Source organism: Pleurodeles waltl, chromosome 1_1 (assembly GCF_031143425.1).
Source record: "Pleurodeles waltl isolate 20211129_DDA chromosome 1_1, aPleWal1.hap1.20221129, whole genome shotgun sequence".
Classification (NCBI taxonomy): Eukaryota; Metazoa; Chordata; class Amphibia; order Caudata; family Salamandridae; genus Pleurodeles; species Pleurodeles waltl.
Genome location: NC_090436.1, coordinates 969,295,097 through 969,313,058, shown reverse-complemented (window position 1 = coordinate 969,313,058; position 17,962 = coordinate 969,295,097). Strand labels below are relative to the sequence as shown.

Below are 17,962 nucleotides of genomic sequence, written 5' to 3'. Positions count from 1 at the left end.
CTCTGTGTGCCTTGTAGCCTGGCTCCAATACATGTGGGGTAGGTGACAGCTACTATTGTGCATTCCCTCTAGATAGCTACAAACACAGGAAGGTTAGGTGTGTCTGAGCACTCATTTGCATTCATTTGCATTCTGATGGCATTCTGGGCACGAAGGGTGGAAGCGAGTTGACACTTGCACTTAAATAGGGAATTGCCTGTCCCCACACAAAGGACCAATTACCCCCTACTGAAGGTCTACTGATAGTCTGGAGGCAGGGCTAGGAAGAACCTCTGTGCACTTGAAAGACCCTTTTTTTGAAGTCTCCCACACTTCAAAGGCACATTTGCAAATAAGAGCTGGGTCTCTGACCCTACCAAATCAGTACACTCATGGACCTGGGAAGAACTTTACCAGGAGTAAGGACTACTGTGCTACAAGGAGTTTCACACTGCTGGATCGCTTTCCAAGAAGGACTGCTCTCTGCCTTTATGAGCCACCCTGCTACCTGCTGATCTGTGCCCTGCTGAGGTAGGACTGGACCCTCTCCAAGGGCTTGCCTCTTGTTCTTCCGCAGTCTCAGAGAAATAAATTACTGCCTGTAACTCTGCCATCAATGAGTCCTACAGTTGCCTGAGGAGACAATCGAGTCATTGGGCTTAGAAGTGAGTTTTTGCAGCTGCTTCTCTGCAATAATCAACACTTGCAGGCTGCAGCACCACATGGAACTGATGCAGTGTCCTATGAGGCCAACGCATTGGCAATTCGACGACACAGGACCCGTCTGCGAAGTTCGATGACAATGCAGCACAGATCTGAGGTCATCGCTGCACTGCCCAATGATGGTGCATTGCATACATCACAACCAAGTTTGACACAGGACCTAACTGTGAGGCTTGACACCAGTGCATCTACCCAGCTGCATGGATCGAAACCAACTCATCGCCTTCGCATAGCTCCTTCGTCATATGTTGATCCTAAGGGACACCACTGCTTAGTGTTACAGATATCTGAACATATAACTGATAGACAATTTCTTTGGTGTCGTAGCCAGTGGATTACTTTGTTAACCCTAGACTCATGATCCTCACTGAGTCCTGGTAACAATTTCGGGACTTGTTTTAAAAAGAGAGTATTAGTTCCAGGCTTGAGGCATTGGGGTTTTGACAATAAAACTGGATCGTGAGGAGTCCTCTGAAGAGAAGGGGCATTAAAACAACCAGGAGCGATTTTGGGAGCGAGTAGGTCACTGTCGTTAGGTATGACATAGGACCTCCTGAGTGGAAGATTGTCAATCTGTTTACGGATCTTTGATGGCAGGTGTCTTGAGGGCCCTGGGGGGAATTTGTTAATAGCACTATGGTTTCTCATAGTATCCTCCTCATCTAATAATCTTTTACTATGTTGGCTCGCCTGTGTAATGTTGGATTCAGGGCGTATTGCGTTCCCATCTAAGCCAGCCCGATGTATCTTCTCCTTTTGATGATCAGTAGCCTGGCCCCACTGTGCAAGCCCGGATTGATAGTGTTGGGTCAGGCATTGTATGGCCTATGTTCGCCCATTCATCCCTAAGATTGCACTTGCATCCACGCTCTAAGCTCTCCCGGAAGCATTTGGCCAGTTGTAAAACCAGGGACCTAACTTCTTCTATTCTCTGTAGTATAAGGGCATTGCTAAGCTCAGTGGCAGGATGCATTGAGAGGGAGACGGGAACTGGTTTTGGGGTGCAGTAGATAGCCTCTTTGTTGGTATCATCTATAGTTGTATCAAGAACTCTAGGAGTTTCATCATCCTCAGGTAAAGCCTCAAACCGATTTCTACAAGGTATATTCAAGATCAGTTTGATCGCAGGACTCAGTGATATGGCAGGATTAGGGATGTTGCCCTCTGTTTCCACATGGGGAGATCTGCACCTGTGCACCAATACATTTGTCGTATTTATTATATCATTTGAGGGGGGGTGGATAACAGGTGCGTTGTTAATAAAGTTGCACCATTGTTGGTCAAACCTGGGTCCGGACCTTGATCCTTTGTCTATTTCTTAAAGTAGCCTTGTATCTTCCCAGGTGGGACTACGGCATTTTTCCCGAGGGAGGCACCATTATGATTGGGTGAACAGTTTAATATTGCCTCAACCTCTTCAAACAACAGGTCTATCTCCTCGAAGGTTTTTTTGGGCTTGGTGACCAATTTAGCAGTACGCTTCCTCTGCTTTTTACGATCTGACAAAGGGTCTAGGGAGTCGGCAGCTTTCCTTTTCCCCATGGAGACTGTAGGGTTATGGAATACCAGTAAATTATATAAATTAAGGCTTACTTGGTGTATTTAGACAGTAGGTGAAAGAGAGTAGGCCCAGCCCAGCCTCATCCAGACGAAGACGGGCGCAGGACGGGCCCGCCCTTGGCCCGGGCTGCGCCCGGGCACCGCCCGCGCGCGTCCCGCGGGCGGGAGCGCGATAGTTTATTTTAAAGGGCTCCTGCCCTTGGTTCTGGCTGCCGCTGTCTCCCCGGATGAATGAGCCCTTGGTTCTGGCTGCCGCTGTCTCCCCGGATGAATGCGCTTCCCGCTGGGCGGGAGCGCAATAGTTTGTTTTAAAGGGCTCCTGCCCTTGGTTCTGGCTGCCGCTGTCTCCCCAGATGAATGCGCTTCCTTCATTTCGATGCTTGCTTCATCCAAGGTACTTTTTCAACAGGCTGTGTGTGAGTCCTGTAGCCTTTGCGGTCAGCCTGAACTTTGGAATTACCCAAATCTAGCATGACCTGAAGTAACCTTACAGCACTACTGATTTCTGAGCATGGTTTATTGTTTAAAAATGCATATCTTTACTTCTAGTGATTGGATGTTTATCATGTTGGTACTATTTTACTAAGGTAAATATTCTCTATTTTTCTATATCTGTGTGAAGTGTTTTTGTGATGAGTTAATTGTGTTACTGTGTGTGTATGTTTTGCAGAAATACTTTACACATCGCCTTTTTAGATAAGCATAGCTGCTCCACGCCAAGCTACCAGAGGGTGAGCACATGTTATCCATAACTGTGTATCTAGCTTTCCTTTACTAGAATTGGTAGCTCCTGGTTGTGCAGGGTACATACTCTGACAACCAGCAACCCCAGTTGGTTAAGCTGGCTTTCTTATAGTTCAAGATTAATTTGAATTAACGGATAGTCCATAAAGATCCAGTTTGTGTTACAATATTTCTTTTTTCAGGGTAGGTTGAAATGACCTGTAATCTCACCCATATAGCAAATTTAAATTAAGTTCTGTTGCAGGCATCTAGTCAATCGTCATCCACAACTGGCCATGACCATGCCCTCATTCCTCAATCAATGAAATAGTCAGTTAATTGAATGATGGTGTGTGAGGACAGTGCAATGAGACCTATCTGTACCCCTGTGTGGCCATTCAAAAAACTGTCTTAACCTTTTACTGCAGTGCTTAAACTGTAAATTAAACATTTCTGAATGATTTCCAACTCAAAAGATGTTTAGGTATATCACTACTTTGTTGACACAACCAGGTTTTATTTTTCTATCTAAGGCCATTTTTAGGTTTCGCCTGCACACGCGCTTGTGCGCTGTGCTTGTGAAATCTTTTGTGATGAGTAATAAAATCTTAAAAGGGACTTGGAACCAGCCCCTTACTTACCTGGACTTACCATTGGCTTAGTTCAATGTCGATCTCATGTACATGCTTCTGATTGGCCAGCACGTTGTTTTCTTTCACTTTCTGCTCTCTGCTGCTTTGCCTCCTGCCATCCATGCTGGCTGGTAGATTCTAGACCAAGTACTCCTTCTGGTCACTGCAGGTCAGTCTCCTTCCACTCCACAGGTCCTTTTTTTAAATCACAAATTACCACTTCATGTGAGTGCATCTGCACGCCTTCACTCTCCTCCCCGTGGTCTTTCAGCCCCTTCCTAACTCACACCTCACTGCACTCCTTTGCTGTCCCCCACCTTTGACCCAGTGTAGCATTCCAGTTCATGGGTTGTTTATTTTGAGGCTACTGTGCAAGATTTCTTTGGTGCTGCTGGATCGATCGAAAAAAACAAAGCGTGAGTGTTGGACTTTTTTGCTTCTGCAGGGTCATCCCGAATCTTTTTGCCTCCTGCCTCCTATTTTTTCTGACCTGTCGCTGTTAATTTTTTAACTCTGAGCACTTTACTACTGCTAACCAGTGCTAAAGTGCATATGCTCTCTGTGTAAATTGTATGTAATTGGTTTATCCGTGATTGGCATATTTGATTTACTAGTAAGTCCCTAGTAAAGTGCACTAGAGGTGCCAGGGCCTGTAAATCAAATGCTACTAGTGGGCCTGCAGCACTGGTTGTGCCACCCACATAGGTAGCTCTGTAATCATGTCTCAGACCTGCCACTGCAGTGTCTGTGTGTGCAGTATTTAACTGTAAATTCGACTTGGCAAGTGTACCCACTTGCCAGGCCCAAACCTTCCCTTTTCTTACATGTAAGGCACCCCTAAGGTAGGCCCTAGTTAGCCCCAAGGGCAGGGTGCAGTGTATGGTTAAGGTGGGACATATAGTTATGTGTTTTATATGTCCTGACAGTGAAATATTGCTAAATTCGTTTTTCACTGTTGCAAGGCCTGTCCCTCTCATAGGTTAACATGGGGGCTACCTTTAAATCTGATTAAAGTGTAGATTCCCTTTGGGAGCGGATGGACATGTGGAGTTTGGGGTCTCTGAGCTCACAATTTAGAAATACATCTTTCAGTAAAGTTGATTTTAACATTGTGTGTTTGAAAATGCCACTTTTAGAAAGTGAGCATTTTCTTGCTTCTACGATTTCTGTGACTCAGTCTGTTTGTGGATTCCCTGTCTGGGTCAGTTTGACAGTTGGGCTGGTTGCACCTCACACTAGACAGTGACACAAAGGGGGCTGGGGTGTAGTCTGTATTTCCTGATGAGCCATATGTGCTAGGAGGGATGGGGGAGTGGTCACTTACACCTGAAAGGGCTGTGCCTGTCCTCACACAATGCAGTCTCCGACCCCCTAGTGAGTGTCTGGGGCCTGGCCTGGGCAAGGCAGGATTTCACATTCACAAGAGACTTTACTTTGAAGTAGGCCTACTTCAAAGGAGAAATTGGGTATAAGAAGGGCACCCAAAACCACAGACTTGAGAAACACTTCTGGAACCAAGAGGAACCTCTGCCTGGAGAAGAGCTGAATAGCTGAGGAAGAAGTGCTGCCCTGCCTGTGTCTGTGCTTTGTGGAGCTATCCTGCAGTTGCTGCTTCTGCCAGAGTAAGAGGGCAAAGACTGGACTTTGTGTGCCTTCCATCTTGTGAAGAAATCTCCAAGGGCTTGATTTAGAGCTTGCCTCCTGTTGTTGGAAGTCTCAGGGACAGCAAAGACTTCTCCCTGCCAGCACCTGGAGTCTTTGGAGAGACTCCTGCTCTGACAAGTGGTGCCCTATCCAGTCCCTGGGCCATTGAAAGGAAAGCTGGTGGAAATCCAAGGAAATCGACTTCGGACGACTCCGGACCGACACCACTGCTGAATCCAGGGACGCCGCCTGCACCCGACGCCATGACCTTCGCTGGAACGCGATGCTCTTCTCAGGCCCGACGCCGCTGCAGCCCCGCTAAAGTCCGTGACTCCGTGGAAGTCGCCGCACCACGTCGTGACCGACGCCGCTCTAAGTGCGCGGATTCAATGCTTCGCACAGACGCCCCGATCCCCGACTTCGCGCATCGACTTGTTTTCACTCTTCACCAAAGGTACTGTACTTGGGGGTCTATGCGACTCCGTGTCCGGCGCCACTGGTGTCGGCTTGTTGGGAACGACTCCGTCACGATGCCGTGTTAACACCTCATCGAAACATTTTGTGTTTCTAAGCGCTATTTTTGAGTTTAATCTTTAAAAATTCATAACTTGACTTGTGTATGTCGGATTTTTGTCGTTTTGGTCTTGTTTTGTTTAGATACATATTTCCTATTTTTCTAAACTGGTGTTGTGTCATTTTGTAGTGTTTTCCTTAAGTTACTGTGTGTGTGGGTACAAATACTTTACACCTAGCACTCTGAAGTTAAGCCTACTGCTCTGCCAATCTACCAAGGGGGTAAGCAGGGGTTAGCTGAGGGTGATTCTCTTTTACCCTGACTAGAGTGAGTGTCCTTGCTTGAACAGGGGGTAACCTGACTGTCAACCAAAGACCCCATTTCTAACAGTGAGCAATGTCACTTCAAATATATAGCTAACTAGTCATTAACTTTGTCAAATAGGGTAACGTGCCTTAGGAAAACATCCTTCACACCACCTCCACTGAGTAAGCCTCGACAGCTCAGGCATAGCTGCCACTGGGCAGTTAAGTAAGCTGAGAGCATCGTGGCAGGGAGTTACTTGCGAATAGTGCAGCAGGTAAGGTGGCGCTGTGGCTCAGAAGCCTGAGGACCCCACTGAACCCTGATTATTGAAGTACTTTGCTACCCAACAATCTCTCGGGGGTCACTTTCTTTGCTCGCTGTGTGGCTCTTGGCACCCATGCTGCACCAATGAGTCTTGTTCGGTCAGGACTGCGCAACTCTATCATATCTCCTGTTACTAATTCTTTAAAATATACATACAGTGGACTTTGGCGCCTAGCAGATAAGTTTATTTCTCTCGCCTAATGTTATTGGCTGTGTGGTGTAACATAACACTGAGGGCTTGACTTGCAATGCATGAGGGGTTATTTAACGTCTCAAAAGTACACCGTATCATTACACATGAAATTATTTATCTCATTGATGCATTTTGAACAGAACATAACCATTATTTTTAAGCAGCAGCCATTTTAACGTTTTAGATAGGACACAAATTGCAAGCCAGACCTATTGATTTTGACAAACAATATTTCATTTTCAAGGTGAGACAGAACACTGTGTCCTTGATGTTTACTGAATAGCAGTGTCACACTTTTTCACAGCTGTAGGCTATTCGGGTCCACTACAGATCTTTACCTGCAGGCTCGAGTACGCAGGGAACACCTAGGTACACATTTGCAAAAGATTGCATAGACACTCGCAGATCTTTATAATGGTAAGTAATCAACATAGTGCTTTGCGCCACATCAACACTTACGTAAAATTCTATTAAATAGCACCGTATTGTCACACTGTGTTCCCTTCCCAATTTTATTAACATGGCCTACATCTCTACCTCTAAGTGCTCCATCAGGTGAAAAGTAGGTTGCTGACATCACCCCTTTCTATAAATTGCTTTGTTTCACTCAGTCACAATTCGCTCTCATTTTTTGATCCAGATGCTGAACCTGAATTGATCATTTTTTCATTTAAGTAACTGGCCAACATCTTTGTATTTTCAGGCAATACTTGACTAAGTACGAGAGCCTGCCGTCGGGAAAATCATATATTTCCCGGAAAGGAAAAACACACCTGCTGCCAGGAGCAGAACTACCACTATACCAGGAGAACTCCAACATGTGCAAGAAAGTTTTCAGTGAGGAGTCCAGCTCCTCCGAAAGCTGGTTTTGAAGAAATAAAGGACACACGATATCATGTTTTACAAAATCTGTGCCTCCCACGCGCCTAGTTCTGTATGTGCATTGCTATGTTTGTACCAGCACATTGTTTACATATTTGCCTATATTTAAGACTTTTTTAGAAAGCACAGAAAAGGATAACGTGAATGGTATTTAGTGCACTGTGACGGCAAATTAGTGCTTTATGAGTATATTTTGAAAACGTTAAGTTTTACCTATGAATTCAAATGAATTTAATTCTGACAGCATCACTGCATCAGAACACAGTGGTTTGAGGGCGCATGTCTCGACTGTTCTGTGTGGAAAATTAGACAGACGCTGTTCTTTATTTATGTGACCTGAAATCCACAAGAACAGCGCTAACGAACTGGATAAACACTGACCATGCTTCGAAAATTCTTCTCTGTGCAGAGAATATCTGCACTAACTTCAAATGCAGTTTCTACTTTTTAATCTTAGAGATATTGTGTTTTCAGCGATACTTGACTACTTATTTAGCCCATTAAATACCTCTTCCAAACGAGTATATTTATATTTTGATCTATCTATCTATCTATCTATCTATCTATCTATCTATCTATCTATCTATCTATCTATCTATCTATCTATCTATCTATCTGTCTGTCTGTCTGTCTGTCTGTCTATCTGTCTATCTATCTATCTACATCTGTGTGATTGTCTATCAGCCATCCATCAAAACAATCATGCAAAGACGCAAGAGAATCATTCTAGAAAACAAAGCAGAACAGGCCAATGATTGCCTCTATCTTGCATTGTGAACAAACCACAGCTTCACGTCCTGTTGAACACTGCCAAATAACTGGGTTGGCTTTTTGAGGAAGACAACAGACTACAATAGGTCTTCACACCGGAAGCCCTCCGTATATTTTGTCATTCATGGAAAGCTTCTTGACTATACCACAGACAAATAATGGACAGTCCAGTGGGTGAGCACTGTTTCAAATCCGCATGGAGTATTAAGGATTTACAGGTAACCAGTACCAACATGGAGGGATGCGAGCTAGCTCTCGGGCTCGTATCATGAGGGCTGTGCCACGGTGCAGTGTGTCGACGCTGCTGAGAATACTCAGTAAGTTAGCAAGAATGCCGGAAAATAGGAAAATGCCCCCTTAGGCTGCTGCAGGGGCAGAGGTATAGAGCAATTATCAGGATTGAATGGACCGCTCAGGGCCCAGTGCACTGCACCTGCTGCACCAGTGGTAGCTACGCCCCTCAGCATCCTCCACTTTATGTTCAGTGTGTGTGCTCAGCTCTGTTTGTTGAGGGATTGAGGGCTTTATCCTTTTCGTTCACCTGCCAGCACAGCGAACACAAACCATCTCACATTAAGATCCCTCTCCTCTGTTGTATCTTCTGGTTTGGAAGACTTGTCAGATGTTCCTGGCAGCTCAACGGGGCACTGCCACTCCTTGCCCCCATACTATGTGGTTCCGCAGGGAAACAAAACTAAGCCGCTTTCTAGGTCTTGCGCTGCCAGGGACATAAACTGGGACGTGAAGGTGTTTTACTTTGTCAGGCTCTGTATGCATGGAAGAGATGATGGACAAGGTGCAAAATTACTCTAATGGAGATTACTTATATATTACACAATACAAGGTTAACATTTTGGCACTTAATATTTGGTACTTATTGCTACCAAACATCATTAAAAGAAGTAAATATTGAGCCTGCAAAGATTTAAATATATACCTTTGGAGGCCACATGCAGCTGTTTGCAGCAGGTGCACAACACTCTGTACTATTTTACCAGGAACCGATTCAGGAACTCAGTAAAAAATTATTAACCCACTGAGCTATCTTACTAGGATACAAACATGTGACCTTCAAGATACATGGAGTCATTTGTAGAAAGAGGATTCATCCCCCAAGCTGCTGCATAACGATTCAAGACTGTGACCTTAGGATTACACACAGGTCTCTGGAGCAAGTCATTAAAATCTTCATTAATTTTGCCAGCATTGAATTCTGAGACCTACTGGTAACACATATGCTGCTGCAGCAGGTGCCTTAACACTCCAAAGTATCATACAATGTGGCATGCTGTCACTGTTAGAGCACCTAAACCCCAAAACGTACTGTGTTGTATTTTAGTATCTTAACTCCATGCCCTGAGAGTTTGTAAAGCACATTTTAAATGTGACTTCTGAAGATACAGAAATAGGATTTTCCTAAATGGCAAAGGCACTTCTCCCTGCCGTGTGTCACTGCAGTGCATTTCAACTGTAGCCTAGCCGCAGCAGATTTTGTGCCCTTTGCAGACACATATTTTGTACTATGTGTGAGTGGTGTAAATACATACTGTGACCCTCGTATGACATTTAACCTCCCATGGCATAGGTGCATTTTAAGGACCATTGGACTTACTGGAAAGGTCAAATAAGGAGTTCCAATGTACAGCTCGCGTTTCAGAGAGGGTCATAAAGTCAGCAAAATTGCACAGGCAAAAATGGGGGACTACGACAAAAAAGTGTAATTTCTCACAATAATTGTAAGCAAGCAATGGACTGTGGTCCACATTCACCCAGTAATTTCAATTAGGATTTCAAATATATTGATTGTTAATAGACAATGATTATCACAAATTAAAAGACAGTTAGACTATGGGGGTTATTCCAACTTTGGAGGAGGTGGTAATCCATCCCAAATGTGACGGATTTACCACCAGCCGTATTACGAGTTCCATAGGATATAATGGACTCGTAATACGGCTGGTGGTATATCCGCCACTTTACTGTCACTTTTGGGACAGATTAACACTTCCTCCAAAGTTGGAATAACCCCCTAAATCCTTAGCTAAAATTGGCATCAAGAAAATGAAGGGTAGCTTTCACAAAATGACGAATTAATTTTGTTCATATAAAGAACAGTGGAAAAGGAGCAAGATAGCCTTATAAAACAGCAAATAAATATGAAAGCGTCTACTTCTCTACTGATTACCAGAGAGTTACCGTGTCCCCCATTAAGCAGAGGGAAAAACTCAGTTTCTGGTAATTACTCTGGATCACATTCCAGTCTTTCCTTTTTGCTTCCTGTATGACTAAAATATGTAATTCATTCTTGGTATTTCAATCAATTTTTTATTTGCTGAAACCATCTGCAAATAGTGTATACGAGCTAAAAACTGTGGCATAGAATGCACTCGAACAAACTAACACTACTTCTGTTTACTTAAAGCATGGCCATGCATCGCTTGTTTGTAGGTGAGTCACCGCAAATCACCGCAAGTGGCATGCTTAAAAACTTTGCTAGATAAGCAGACATTTGAGATGAGCAAATTTAGAGTGTCGCTGGTGTTGCAGGGTGCTCCTTACTAGAGCAACTCTCCACCTAAAATTGGGAATTTCCCAGAGTTTTCCTTTGTTTTTTGCATAATTTATGCGTCACTCTAACTCTGAAAGGGCCTTGGTTTGACTTATACTGGGTGCTCCCTTGTGTCTGGACAAAGCTATACCCCTCTGAAGAGCTCTAATGAGAGCGAAACATGTGTCAGGGGTTGCTTTATTCATTCCAGGTTGGCTTGGACGGTAGTTGACCAGTCCAAAGCTGTAATACTGTGCCTGGAGTGGTAAATGGCTTTTGTCATTTTACAGCTCGGCGAGGATGACACTATGTCAATCCTATGCCTAAAGATTTTGCTGTACAAATGGCAAAAGACTTTGTCACTATCTAGCTTGGCGAGGATAGCACTGTGCTAATCCTATGCTTAAAAACGTTGCTAGATAAGCAGACATTTGAGGTGAGCAAATTTAGAGTGTCGCTGGTGTTGCAGGGTGCTCCTTACTAGAGCAGCTCTCCACCTAAAATTGGGAATTTCCCAGAGTTCTCCTTTGTTTTTTGCATATATATATATATATATATATATATATATATATATATATATATATATTTACTGAAAAAACAAAGGTTAGAGGGACGTTATAATTAGGTTAACTCTTCAAACTACAAAACCAGTGAAATTCAGCAGTTATAGTTAACTGAGGTAACTATAACTTGCACACCCACCATGATGCACTGCATATGACCTCATATATTGCATCACTCATGACATGGTCAGTGACATGACTGGTGACATCACTGATTGTGTCTAAAATGACATTGGGGATGACATCACTGATCATATCATCCAATAAGTGTAAATGCCTGATTCAATGTATGAATAGCTATGTGAGTGGTTGTGTGGATGAGTGAGTGGTTTAGTCATTTGCTGTATGAGACAGTGAGTGGATCTGTAAGTAGGTGTATAGGTTAGCAAGTCACTGTGTGAGTAGGTGTATTTGCTTCACTGAGATGGTGTGTGAGTGGCTTTCAGTTAATTAAGATGCTTTTTAAAAAATCTATTTCCTAACTATAACTTCCCTATAACTTTTATTTTTGTTTGCAGCAAATTTCTATGTTTAAAAAAAATCTATTTCCTAACTACAACGTCCCTATAACCTTTGTTTTTTCAATTAATTTCTACGTTTTTTTTAACATATAGTAATTTTCATCATGCAATTTTTCTCTGCCGGTGGTGGTTGGCCACAGGGCCTTGCCTCTGGCCAGGCCCTGACGCCAACTCCCTATAAGAACCCAAACCTGCACCATGCACAGCCTTCAGCTGTGTGCAGTGGAGGTTGCCCGCAAGACCAGACCCTGCAGTCAACTCCCCCTAACCATTCAACCCCATGCTGTACATGAACCTTTGGCCATGCATAGCGGGAGTTGGCCAAGGCCTCTCTGGGTGTGAGAGGGTGTTTCTAGGGTGAGAGTGGCTGTCAGATTGTCTGTCTGGGTGGGAGAGTGCGTGCATCAGTGTTTTAGTGGGTGCATCACTGTGTGCGCAGGTCTGTGAGTAGGTACATGAGGGTGTGAGTGGGTCTGTGAGTGGGTGTGTCAGTGTCTGAGTGAGTGTGAGTGGGTGCGTAAGTGTCTGAGTGGGAGAAACTGACTGAAGGAGAGAGAGAAAGAACGTGAGAGAGAAAGAGATAGAGTTTTTTTAGGCTTTAATACCTCATATAGTTAGAATGAGATATTTGTGTTCAATTTAAAATAAAAAAAAGTCGTTATTATTTTAAATAAAATCTTTTTTTTATTAAAAAAAAAAAGGTAATGAGTCCAAGTGGACTCAAAACCCCAAAGCTTAATGTGAAGGTCTAGCGACCTTCACACTGAGCTATGGGGGCTGTGTTTTTTTTCTCCATTTTTAAGGACTCCCCCTCGGTCCCTCCTTCTTTATTTCTTTATTTATTATTTATTTTAATATAATATAATGCAAAGCTTGTACAGACTACTTGACACTGCAGGGGAAGCTTTAGGGCTTCCCCTGCAGTGCCATTGCTTCAGCAAGCACGGAGCTTCTTTGTCTCCCCCCACATATGTATATGTATGCCCCGGGGTTGGTGGTTCCGGGGGTTGGGCGTCCTATAGAGACCCCCTTTGTTTGTTTTTTAAACATTTGCCCCGTTGGTGGTGGTCTCTGGGGCACGGGGGCCGAACAGCCCCACTCAAAATTCATTGTTTCCCAGAGGATGGTGATCCCGCGGGCTATTTTCTTTTTTTTTTTTATTTGCCCCAGGGGTGATTGTCCCTGCCCCCCCGGCATTTCATTAGTTAACTGCCCTGGGGAGGTGGTGGTACCTGGGCAGCAGGAGTGGACCAGAAAGCCCCCCCCCCCCAGCAGTTCTAAATAAATGCCCCCAGGACTTGGAACACCCAGAGGCTTCATGATAACGAATCACGGGAGCCCGCGCTTCGTTTTTTAAAATTTTAATCGAGATCCATCCGTAAAATAAATAAAAAATGCTTTTTAGCCCTGGGGGCGCCTTTGGGACGTCACCAGCAGAGCTAAGGCATCAGGGTGTTTGTACCCGGCCCCTTTTATATTTTTTTATATTTTTTTCTGGGACTCGGCTCTAGCCGAGTCCCAAGATGGCTGACAACACTTCTGTTGTTGAAGTTTTCTCAGCCAGCCAGATCTCTGCACAAGATCGTTAGGGGTCACGAATCCTTTGCATCCCTATACATACAAATTTGGATTTCTTTACATTTCTCAAAAACTACAGAACTGATTTACACCAAATAAATCATTTGGATCAAGAGCTATCTTTCTGCCAAATTTGGTGTAATTCTGTCCAGTGGTCTTTGGGCTATCACTGTTCAATTTTTCCTATGGGAATAAACATTTTAAAATCTCTAAATTTTACCCTCCCTTTATCTCAGCTCCGCTTGACGGATTACACTGAAATATTCCAGACAGCAGTTCACGTGTCTGTCAAATTTTCTGGGAACTTTTGTCAAGATTCGTCAAATGACGCCAAATATATAGGCAAGCAAAAAGCAACTTTTTCTATAGAAAGTAGGTCCTAACTATAACTGCGTAGTGGCAACCGCCTGACCACTGATCCTAGAGAGCTAAGGTTTGTAGAGATTCATCAAGCAGAGGAGTACACTACATTGAGGAAAGTGTTAGACTTTGGAGATTTCAGATTTTCTATTCCGAATCCAAATTTAAAAGTATTGGACATTATTATTCCCAGTACAAATTTAACAATATTTGGGAACATGTTGGCCTTTGGGGTGTTAGATTTACTATTCCACTCCAAACATAACCAAATTGGAGAAGGTGTAAGACTTCAGGATTGAATGTTATGTTTATAGTTTCTACTCCAAACATAGGGAAACTGTTGGACTTTGTAGGATTTAGATTTACTATTCTCACTCCAACTTAAACATATTGTGGAAATAATTAGACTTTGAGGGGATGGGGGTTAGCATTTACTATCGCCACTCCAAAATTAACCACATTGGTACAATATGTTGGGCTTTGGGGTGGGTGTCAGATTTACTAACCCACTCCAAGCTTAACCTCTTTGAGGAAAGGTTTAGAATGGAGAGTTACATATACCATTCCAACTCCAAACATACCTACATTGATTAATGTTTTGGACTTGGAGGGGTAGGTTTACTATTACCTCTCCAAATGTAACCAGAGCTGTGAAGGTGTTAGGAAGTTATCTATTCCCAGTACAAACTTGATTTCATTGGGGAAAGTGATGGACAATGAGGGGTTTACATCTACTAATCCTACTTCAAACATAACCGCATTGGAGAAAGTGTTAGTCTTTGGGGAGTTGGGGTTATATTTACTGTTCAGACTTCAAAATGAGGCAAAGCCTTGGACGTTGGGAATTAGATTGACTATTTCCACATTCAATGTAAACACATAGGAGAAAATGTAGGACTTTGGGGTTTGGTAACACATTTACTATTCCAACTCCAAAATTAAGAACACCTGTGTACCATGTTGGACTTAGGAGGAAGGTGGGTGTTAGAGTTATTATTCCTACTCCAAATCACACTGGATAAACTGTTGGACTTTTGAGAGTGTTCGCTATACCATTCAAACATCATGCTTAACCACATTGGGGAAAGTAATGGACTTTGGGGTGGGGGTTACATTTAGTATTCATACTCCAAAGATACACACATTGGATTTGAATTTAGGGGTCTACATTTAGTTTTCACACTCCAAATATAAACATACTGTGGAAAGTGTTGGACTTTATCAAGCTGAATTTAGTATTCCCAGCCCACATTGGGGAGTATATTACTCTTTGGTGGGAGTTACATTTGTTGTACCCACTCTAAATGTAACCACATTTGGTAAAGTGTTGGAACACAAACATTTGGTAAAGTCTTGGGTTTTGGGGGATCGAGAGGTTAGATTCACTATTCCTACATTAAACTTAACCACATTAAAAAAGTGTTGGACTTTTAGGCCCATATTTATACTTTTTTAGCGACGCATTTGCGTCATTCTGTGACGCAAAAGAGGTGCAAAGTTGCAAAATACAATTGTATTTTGTAAGTTTGCGCCGTTTTTGCATCAAAAAGTGGTACAAATGCGGCGCTAAAAAAGAATAAATATGGGCCTTAGTGTGCAGGTATGTTTCCTATCACCTCTCCAACCTTGCTCACCCTGAGGGAAGAGTTGGCTTTTGGGGGCGTAGATTTGCTATTTCCACTCCAAATGTAAACACATTGAGGAAAGAGTTGGGTTGTTTTGGGGATTATTGGTAGATTTACTTTCCCCACTCCACTCCAAACTATTCAGATTGGGAAAGTGTTGGTTAGATTTACTATTCCTACTCCAAACTTCAATATTTTGGTGTGGGTAGATTGTCTATCCCCATGCCATATTACCTGCCAAATTGGATTTACTATTCCCAGTTTAATCATAAGCAGACTGGGGAAAGTGTAGGACTTTGGCATGGGGGAACTATACTTACTATTACCACTCAAAACCTAACCACTTTAAGGAGAGTGTTGGTTAGATTTGCTTTTCCCACTCCAGACTTAACCACACTGGGCAAAGTGTTGGACTTCTGGCTGAGCTAGATTTACTACTCACACTCCAAATGTAAATACATTGGGGAAAGTGTTGGACTTTGGGAGGGATTAGATTTACTATTCTAACTCCAAATTTAACTACATTTAGGAAAGTATTACACTTAGATGAAGGTTATGGGTGATAGACTTACTATTACCACTTCAAACACAATCACATTGTGATAGACTTACAAATCTTATACCAACGTTAACCACATCAGAGAAAGTTTTGGGATTGGGGAGTTCTGTTTACTATTTTCACTCTAAACTTAGGGCCTGATTACAACTTTGGAGGAGGTGTTAATCCGTCCCAAAAGTTACGGGAAAGTGACGGATATACCACCAGCCGTATTACGAGTCCATAGGATATAATGGACTCGTAATACGGCTGGTGGTATATCCGTCACTTTACCTTCAGTTTTGGGACGGATTAACACCTCCTCCAAAGTTGTAATCAGGCCCTTAGCCATTTTGGAAAAAATATTGGCTTTGAAGGGGTTAGATTTGCTATTACTACTCTAAATATAACCTCACTGGGAACATATTGGAAATTGGTGGAGGTTACAGGCATTAGACTTACTATTCCCAATCCAACGTTGACCACATTGGGGAAAGTGTTGGACTTTGAATGGTTTACATTTGCCATTTGTACTTGAGGCTGATCACATATGTGGAAACACTACATTTTTTATAGGGATGTATATTTGCTATTTCCAATCAGAACTTAACCATGCAAAAGGAAGTGTTGAACATTGGTGGGTATGTTTATATATGCTGTTCGTGCTATAAACTTAACCACATTCTGTAAAGTCATGTGTTTTAGAGGCGATTCAAATGCACTATTTACACTAAAATTAACCCAATGTATTGCAATTAGGAACATTTGAAAGATGTGTACATAAAAACACATTATATAAAAAACAAAATAAAGGTTACATTAAAACAAATTTGCAATTAAATATAAAACATTATTGAAATGTTGTTAAAAATTAAAATTCTAGAACAAAAAAGAAAACAATGGCACTGGTTTAGTCTAAATTTTCAGACTACAATTGTAAATAATTTTCAAACTCTAACTCCAAAAACTAAACTTTAATTAAAGAATTCATGTTAAAAACATTTGTGTACCATTTGTTACAAAAAATATCACAGTTTTAATTATTAATAATCTAAAAAATATAATAAAGCAAATAACAATAAGGAAAAATTACTAATTAAATAATTTAAAACAAAAATAAACAATGATTGAAACAAAAATGCATATTTCATGAAGAAATACAATGAAAATAAACTTAATACAATACATTTAAAATAACAAACATTCATTATCAAATTACAATAAAAATTAAAAACTAAATTCTAAAAGCACCTCCTACCTCATTCCTTTACTAACTCTAAAAACTGCTTCTAAAACATTTGATAATATGCATAATGAAAATTAAATTAAATAATTATACAATAAATTACTTGATAAATAAAAATAAACATATAGTAAACTACATTTTATACAACAATATTTTAAAGCTTGATATTATCTATGACAATAAGAAAAAATAATGACAGAAATTATATTCTTACCTGAGATAAAGTATCCCACAATATAAGTGACTTAATGATATTACAGCAATGATATTTATGACACAGTATTAAGGTAGATCACCTTTCGTAGAGATTAGGCTGCAAAAACAAATAAATAAATAAGTAATCAAAGAACAACATGTGGAGATGGGTACTGTGAAATGCAGTTTCCTTGTGGACTTAAAATATGATTTAATTGGTTATCTCCAAACAAACTCCAGACAGTTAAGGTAATCCAGCTCTAGACAGGGCAGAAATGTTTTGAGGCAGGCAAATTGACATTGAGGTGCCACATAAAACACATTAAGAAATGTTATACTATATGCAAGGCTTTCTTGTATCAGACGAAACTAATGCTGTACATTCACTACTTGGCTGCATGAATGGACTACAAATCATGAAGAAGAGATCTGGTCAAGCTTCCACTGAGAAATCTTCGCTGGCTCCTGTTAATCATATGTGGAGGGTACACATTGTTTGTCTGTCATTTAAGTCTCTACATAGCTTGTCTACGTTTT

General features: G+C 41.8%; 1 protein-coding gene across 1 annotated transcript in view; it reads left to right on the top strand.

Moving 5' to 3' along the window:
* The window catches only part of MTTP (microsomal triglyceride transfer protein), a 249,013-nt gene extending 241,011 nt beyond the window's left edge, over window positions 1–8,002 (top strand). Inside the window, exon 18 of the mRNA XM_069230236.1 lies at window positions 7,302–8,002. Coding sequence (XP_069086337.1) covers window positions 7,302–7,470 — 169 coding nt within the window. The 3' untranslated portion in view covers window positions 7,471–8,002. The remainder of the gene's footprint in view (window positions 1–7,301) is intronic.
* Window positions 8,003–17,962: the final 9,960 nt, after the last annotated feature.